The 8220-nt window shown below is 43.8% G+C and overlaps 1 protein-coding gene across 1 annotated transcript in view; it reads left to right on the top strand.

Moving 5' to 3' along the window:
- The first annotated feature begins 257 nt into the window (after positions 1–257).
- The window catches only part of Wnt2 (Wnt family member 2), a 40468-nt gene continuing 32505 nt past the window's right edge, over positions 258–8220 (top strand). The window contains exons 1-3 of the mRNA XM_075953449.1: positions 258–553; positions 2516–2742; positions 7870–8147. Of these exons, the coding sequence (XP_075809564.1) occupies positions 471–553; positions 2516–2742; positions 7870–8147 (588 nt within the window). The 5' untranslated portion in view covers positions 258–470. The remainder of the gene's footprint in view (positions 554–2515; positions 2743–7869; positions 8148–8220) is intronic.

Below are 8220 nucleotides of genomic sequence, written 5' to 3'. Positions count from 1 at the left end.
TGCCTTTGCCTCAATGATGCTCGGGATAACCCCGAGGTTTACCAACCTCCTCTACCCCTCCTCACCCGGAGGTATCTCTTGCCATCGTTTCTCCCACTCCTCTATAAAACCTGGTGCCCCCCACGCCCCGCCCGGCGTAGCGCCCCCTTCCTTGGCTGCGCCTGGAGGGGAACCGAAAGGACAGGGTGCGCGGGAGGCACGCAGAGCTTGGGGCTGCCTGCGCTCGCATCGCCTGGGGAATTGGCTGTGGGCGAGGCAGTCCCGGCTGCCCTTTATCGCTCGCTGGGCTCGTCTTTTGAAACTTTATCAGTGAGTCTCACCACTAGCCGCAGACGCGAGCGGCGGGGGGGCGGGGGCGCAGAGGCGCCGGCAGCCGTGACGAGGCGCTCCCGGAGCTGAGCGCTTCTGCTCCGGGCACGCATGGCGCCCGCACACGGAGTCTGACCTGATGTAGACGCAAGGGGGTTAATATGAACGTCCCTCTCGGTGGAATCTGGCTCTGGCTCCCTCTGCTCTTGACCTGGCACACCCCTGAGGTCAGCTCTTCATGGTGGTAAGTCCACGCATATGGGCGCGGTGCTGATGGATTTTTGGAGATGGAAGGGGGGACCCTACTGGTCGCATAGACCCTCCCTGGCTGTTGCCCAGTCCTGGTAGTTGTGAATTCTGGAGCAACACGGTATTTTCAGAGCATCCTGAGCCTAACCCCTTTGCTTTTCTCCAAAACCCAGTTTAGCTTTGACAACTCCAAAAACATCCCCATGCCCCACAAATGAGAGCTCTAATGTTTGGATGTTTGGATCCAGCTGAATGACAGCAAAAGCAGCCAATATCTTATTCCGCTGAGAAATGTGCTAGCCTGGTCTCCAACTGTAGTAGAGACGGTGTGCGTGTGTGTGTGTGTGTGTGTGTGTGTGTGTGTGTGTGTGTGTGCCTGTTCACCTTGAAAACGACAACAGCCACCACCCACCCCAACATCCTAAAAAAAAAAAACTGCCTCAAGATAAATCAGTCCAGGCAGTTGGAGTTGTAGTACCTGAAGCCTGGAATTTTGTATTATTTCCCGTCCTTCCACATTCCTGGTCCTTCACCCCAACAAGGCAGCCTCCAGGTAGGAACTATTACTTTGATGCAAAACTACTAGATCTGAGGTACCCAAGATGTTAGCCTACTCGAAACTGTCTTCCTAAGGCGTAACTAGGCTGCTGTCTTTGTATGCTGATCTATCGTTTATTTTGTGTAGTCTCTGCCTATGCAGAAATCGTCTCCACCTCTCAACTTTATGACCTTGCAAAGAGATGGAGTTGAGATCTCTGTAACTTTCTTGTACATAGACTACCGGGGTAGATATTAAAGTTCAGAAAGATTGGCTATCCCCCACACACATCTTTTTGTATTGGACAACTGTAAGACTCTCAGCCAAAGTCAGTGACTATTTACACATCCAAGTGCCTGAGAGAAACAGCAAATCACTCAAATCACTGCTGCTAATGGGGCAGGGGAGGAGGGGGAGGGCGTGAAAGCTCCTTCCTAAGGGAGTTGAACAGGGAGGCCTTTAGCCTTCCCTTTGCTAACACAGGACCAAAGAAGGATTTATCAGATTGACCATTCTTTCAATAAAAGGATTATTTCTGTTTCCATCTGTGTAGAAATATTATTCGTTGCTCCAGCATTTTGTCACATTGTCCCTCAGCTGTCACAGCTGTAAGGATTTTATGATCATATAAAATAATGGCACTATAAGAAGAAGCTATTCCCCTTGTTTGATCACTTCAAAAGACCCCTGTGGCAGCTTGGGTTATCCAAAAGGTACCTTTCGAAATGTTTCACGACTAATGGAGAACATCTGCCCAGAGATAATGATGCAATTTTTTTTTAAAGTTTCTTTTTGAAAAGTATTTTATGGTGCTATCGGACTGACTCTTCCAAATATTTAGTGCTCTTGATAACAATAGAAGGATTTTTTTCCCCAAAAAAAGTTTCTATAAGCACCAAAAAGAGCTAGAAAATAAAACCATTTTAAGGACCCTTTCGTGTGGGAAGAATGCCATGTTTGTAAGAAGAAGGCAGCCTCGGGTCCCAGCAGGTGCTAATGGGATCGATGCTGGCAGTTTTGAAGACATTTAGGTCAAACAAATGGGAGTGAGGAACTTCTAAAGGTCAGCTTCCTCCAAAGCCAAAAGCAGACATATGGCAGTCCCTGAGAGCAGAGAGTTCTTTGAAATTCTTTCTGTGTTCTCCTAAACACACTGCCCCCCGCCCCCTTCAAGCCCTGATCTTCACAGTGCTACTACCTCCACCTCCCTTTCCAAAGCATCATTTGGTGGCCACAAATCCAGGAGATAGTCGGCACTCTATTTGGAAGTAGCTTTGATCAGGTCATTGGTCATTGTTCCCTTGCCTGCTAGTGCTAGTGGAAGAAAAGTAATTCGTACTCAGTGCTTTGGATGCTGGCCTCCTGGGGAACACCAAGCTCCCTTCACATCACTTTTGCCTTTCTGTTGGTTTCTCCCAGGTACATGAGAGCTACAAGTGGCTCCTCTAGGGTGATGTGTGACAATGTGCCAGGCCTGGTGAGCCGCCAGCGGCAGCTGTGCCACCGACACCCAGACGTGATGCGCGCTATTGGCCTGGGTGTGGCTGAGTGGACAGCGGAGTGCCAGCATCAGTTCCGCCAGCACCGCTGGAACTGCAATACCCTGGACAGAGACCACAGCCTCTTTGGCCGGGTCCTACTTCGAAGTGAGTCTCCTGCCTTCACCCAACTCCCTGCACCAGTGCTCAAAGCCCCTGTGTGTGCTTAGTGACGATCTGTTCAGTGAGTTTGTGCTTTGGGGTAGCATCATCTCATTCCAGAGATGAGAGCTGTAGCAGTCAAGGAACTATCTCAAGTCTATGTGTCTTTGGTGGAACAGGTTGACAGACCACGGGCTGAGGGATTGCAGGCTAGTCTCCTTCCATGCTTTGCTCTGTCCATCACTTCAAAACTGCATGAACATTTGGGATCAAAATTTGTCTTTGGAGACAAAAAAGCAACCACAGAACTCTTTTGACTTTTTTTTTAAAAAATGTCTTTCTGAGGCTGGAGCCTTTCAGAAATCAAAATAGTATGTTCAAACTCTTGATCATCCAAAGACTATCATTATTACTTAAGATAACTATGAAAATTTTGTGAGGAGAGACAAATCTTACCTTACCACCTTTGACCTCTTGTTTGACTAACCACGTCAGAGTCACTCTGTGTCTACTTAACGCTATTTTCCATAGAATGTAAATTCCGCAAGGGCAGAGACTAGCCTGGATTCCTTTTTTCCACTTTGATTGGTGCCTGTGCGTCGTAGGTCCCATTTCATTCACTTGCTACATGAATGACTAGGTAAACTTGTAGTGAGAACCTATTGCTTTTCCAGCTACATTTTAGGTAGTAAGAATATTTATGAATGAGGACTAAGGACCCTGAATGCAGAGATTTCTTTTTCTCTTAGAGGGATATTTAATTACTGTTTTCTAATTGATACAAGGGGTCTTTAAATGTCTGAATTTTGAAAGTAACTCAAAGCTAGTGATATACTCTCATATGATCAGAAAAAGTAAATTAAAGTCAAGTTTTACTTTCAAATAACATTCATCCACTATGCTGGCAGGAGGAGCATCCTTCAAGAAATAACTGCCCATTTGTTAGTTGGAAGTCTGACTAGAAATACAACAGTTTATGTGGAAAGACAGAAACAGAGAACTTTACACTTGTTTTTGCCCACCCTACTCCCTCCCATTCCCAAGAAAATCATCCAGCCTGTGCACTTGGTAATGCTTAGCAGAGGGTGTTCCTATCATGTCATCATCGTAGCCGTAGGCTTTTATGAGGCCAAATGCATAAATGAATGTCTCTAAAATCCCCCAAGGGCGTAGTACTCTCGCTCTTAGAGTATCCCTAAAGTTAATTTACTGTGATACTCTGCAATTTTATTCTCTAGTTTAAGAACTATATTCTTAAGCATTCCTTTTGGAGTTTCGATATGACATCGCAAATTTTTGAAAGGATAATCGCAAATGTCAGCCTCATGGAATTTTAAGACTTCACCTAGATTAGTTCACCAGTAAATCAATTAGTGCTGGCCCTTGTTAAAGACAGTTTGCAAATATCCATCCCAAGTCATCACAGGCTGTATTTTCCCTGATTAAAATAGATTCAAGAGTTTCCAGTGATTTAAAGGAGAGGAACTTCCCATTTATACTGGATAGACCTGTAGACCTCTTAAGTTTTTTTTTTTTTTTTTTTTTTTTTTTTTTTTTTGCTTATGGAGGGGTGAAAAAAACCAGTCCTTAAATCACAAATGAAAAGAAGTTATTTAAGTTTTTAAAATATTATTACGGGGCAGGGAGGGAAGCCTGTGGAGGTGAGGAGACAAGTTTAAAACTGGTTTCTTTCTTTGTTTCCACTGTGTGGTCCTGAGAGTCAACTCAGCTTCTTCTTGCTGAGCCATGACACTGGCCTAAAAGGAAGCAGCTTCAACAAATGTTCCAAAAGATGGCATCTCTGCTAAAGCTGAGGGTCAGTTCATAGAACACTTTGCAGAGTCACTGAGAGGGAAGAGATTGTAATGGGAGAAAGCTGAACCCATTGACTTGGTCCAAGGCCTCTTTGACTTGGCCTCAGGTAAACAAGGACTTCCTACGGGGGGACTTCCTACAGACAATGCTGAGCCCTTTGCCAAGATGCTCAAAACTTAAAACCCTCAAAGCAGCCCAGGATTTGTTTCCACTCTTCACAGCAGGCCAGCTTCTTCTCAGTTCCCTGCAACTGTCACCGGCGATTTTGCGTTGGTTTGCGGAAGGCTGAATTTGGCCTACAACAGCTTATCCTGGAAATAATCATGAAATTCCAATGAAGTAATCCACAGACTTCTCACAGTTAATTACTTAGAGGGGCATTTCAATCTACAGTTGCGAAGAACTCTCTGTTAGAAACGTAAATGTCCTTTTAGGTGATCTAGGAAGACGAAGGGTAGAACCACTGTAAGGAGATGATTATGCTACTAAAATCTCCCATGATTACAGAGACGTGGAGAGCAATTGCCTCATGTGCCCAGAGACCTGAGTAAAATAGAATGAATTTTATTTAAAACACTTGGAATTTACCGTTCACAGGTAGTGAAAAACCCAAACATAGTCTTTTAAGTAGATACCTCGGAAATTTTAGAATGGGCTTTAAAAACAAAAAGGGATTAGGAAGGTTCATCCTTGTAAGTTTCAAGAGGAAAAGACAAAAGAAAACAAGGACAGTAAAGATAGGATACAAGAAAGCATTTTAACCCAAATAAACCCTGACTGCATGCCCAGTACTGCTCGGTGCGTTTCAGACCTCAAAAGATAGCAACTCCAACAGTAACACACCAGGAGACATCCATATCACCATTTAGATGAGCACTTTATTCCAGTTGTGCTGGGCTAAAGAAGAATCAGGGTTTCTAAGAAACCCATGACCAAATTCTGTTTTGTTACAAGGCCAGATCCCAAAACATACTACTGTTTCACACCCAGCCTTTTAGCGAATCATCTAAAACACTTAACTGAAAACATCTTCACTCCATGTCTACATGAACTTACAACATCTGGAGGTAAAACAAAAAGTGATGTGACAATATCTAGACATTAATGAATATGTTTAACTGATAACATATATTTAGAGAGATGATGTTTCTTCGGAAATTTTTTTTTTTTTTTGGTTTTTCGAGACAGGGTTTCTTTGTGGTTTTGGAGCCTGTCCTGGAACTAGCTCTTGTAGACCAGGCTGGTCTCGAACTCACAGAGATCCGCCTGCCTCTGCCTCCCGAGTGCTGGGATTAAAGGCGTGCGCCACCACCGCCCGGCTCAGAAATTATTCTTGAATTATAGAAAATTACCATTTTTTTGGTTGAGTCAATAAGTTAATGTGATGGTTTAGCTATCACTTGAGAATGAATGTTGTGCCTTAAAAAACTCTACAGCTTTTAAAATACTGTGAGTTCCTAACATGCTATGATGCATATCTTCCATGCTTTTCCTCACTTACAAAATTTCTTACTCAAACTATAAGATTAGTGGCTAACACATTAAGCATGTGGGATTATTTCCTACATGTGATATCTGTAAATATGGACACTGAACTTCAAATCCCAAACTAGACTTTCAGTGATAAAAACAGACAACTATCAGCAAGGAATTTTTCAAAACTATAAAAATAGATATATAATGAAAGTGTTGCTTATCTAAAAGTCAGTAGACAAAATCAAGCCAGATTAGTCACCACCTCTCTGTTCCTGTTTACCTATGTGGGAGCCGGAGAGCATAAGCTGAAACTTTTGAAAGCATTCCTGGGAGCTCACAGTCCTCTCTGTCTAGAGCACTGCTTGCTACCTGTGACAAATACTCATCTAAGTGATTATCCCTGAAAATAACCGATTCCCTTTTCTGATGGTTAGCGTTTGGGGTGGAGATATTCCTAAAAGGCTTGGGTAAGTGCCACCTAATATGGTGTAGATTTGAGTCCCTGGTTTTTAATAATGAGACAAGCAATGCAAATTTTGCAAACGATGCCCAGTAACCTGTAGCGCCAACTGACAAGTGGAAACGAGCAAGGTTTCAGTGTGAAAAAGTGGTCTGTTCTCCCAGCTGGTGTGGTTCAAAGAGTCACACGGCTCTTGACAGATTGAACCACTGAATGGTTCTCTGCTTTCCGCCTTGCCTTGGCATTAGCTTGTCCAGCCTCTATTTTGATTGTTAATATATTTGCTGCAGCAGCCATTAATAAAATGCTATGCTAATAACAATGAAATACAGTTCCACTTGAAAAATGAGGTGCACGCAGACCCCCAAAGAGCCTTATATCTGTCACTCTACCACAACACTATGTTATGAGTTACTACAGATTATTAAAATAATTTAATGTAGTTATTGCCCTGAAATATGTACCTCTCGGCCTGCAAGTGAAAGTAGGCTGCTCTCTAATAAAGAACAAGTCTACGAAAGCCCCCAAAGGGTTCTTGCCCAAGTCTAATTATAGCTGGTAAATTTGTTTCTTTTCAGAAAAACCAAAGGAAAAGCTTTTCACTGTCTTTGACCCAATACCAGTGTTTAGTGCAGGTGTTCCAGAAGAAAGGGAAATCACCTTAGTAGTTAGACACAGTATGCAACCCAAGGATATTGCATATCGCCTTCAACAATCTTCCAATTACTTGTAAGAGTCGATGGCAAGCCAGCTCTCCCGGGTTAATGCCAGGAGCTGGTGGCTGCCTGAATTCTCTTCCCACTCTAGTGCCAAGATGTCCTTGATGTCAGTATTTCACTGTCTGTAGGTTAAATTTGCCTTAATATCTTCAGTAATGCCGAGAGATGTGGGAGGGTGTTTGTTTGCTCTGGCCTCCATGTCTTGGGTTCAAGCAGTCTTCCACCCCAGCCTCTGGAGGAGCCAACACTATAGTCACACGCAATAGTATCTGTCCTGACAGTTTTTTTCCAAGCTGTGATGACTTCTAAACCATACCATGGAATGAATGATAGAGATGTTAAATCCAGACTGTTTTATAGAAGGAGAAACGAAGTGACTCGTGTCGGTCCTCATCTTATGGGACATCTAGGGTTTGGGGTGAATGTGATGTGCTGAAACCAGGAGCAAGGCTATTTTTTTTATCTTTTCTACTCTGTCTTTGGACATTAGATATTTAAATGCATCAAAGCCTACTTTAAGTGCAAGTGATTCATATTAAAGAAATAGCCTCAGATCTCGAAAAGAATCCTTGAACACCATAGGAGATGCACCATGTGACAGCAAAGTGGAAGACTTGAAGAGACGCTCTCTGACCACTTTTAAGAAAAGCATTTTTGTTTCAGGTAGTCGGGAATCTGCCTTTGTTTACGCCATCTCCTCAGCTGGAGTTGTATTTGCCATCACCAGGGCCTGTAGCCAAGGAGAATTAAAGTCCTGTTCCTGCGACCCAAAGAAGAAAGGAAGTGCCAAGGACAGCAAAGGCACCTTTGACTGGGGTGGCTGCAGCGACAACATTGACTATGGGATCAAGTTCGCCCGGGCATTTGTAGACGCCAAGGAAAGGAAAGGGAAGGATGCCCGAGCCTTGATGAACCTTCACAACAACAGAGCCGGAAGGAAGGTAGGAACCACTCTCCTGCTCATTTGAGGACTCGGTGGCACTGGGACTCATTAAGACAGAGCTTACCTTCAGA

This window comes from Microtus pennsylvanicus, chromosome 19 (genome assembly GCF_037038515.1).
Source record: "Microtus pennsylvanicus isolate mMicPen1 chromosome 19, mMicPen1.hap1, whole genome shotgun sequence".
Taxonomy (NCBI): domain Eukaryota; kingdom Metazoa; phylum Chordata; class Mammalia; order Rodentia; family Cricetidae; genus Microtus; species Microtus pennsylvanicus.
Note: the sequence above shows the minus strand (reverse complement) of the source record. Positions and strands in the feature narration are given on the sequence as shown.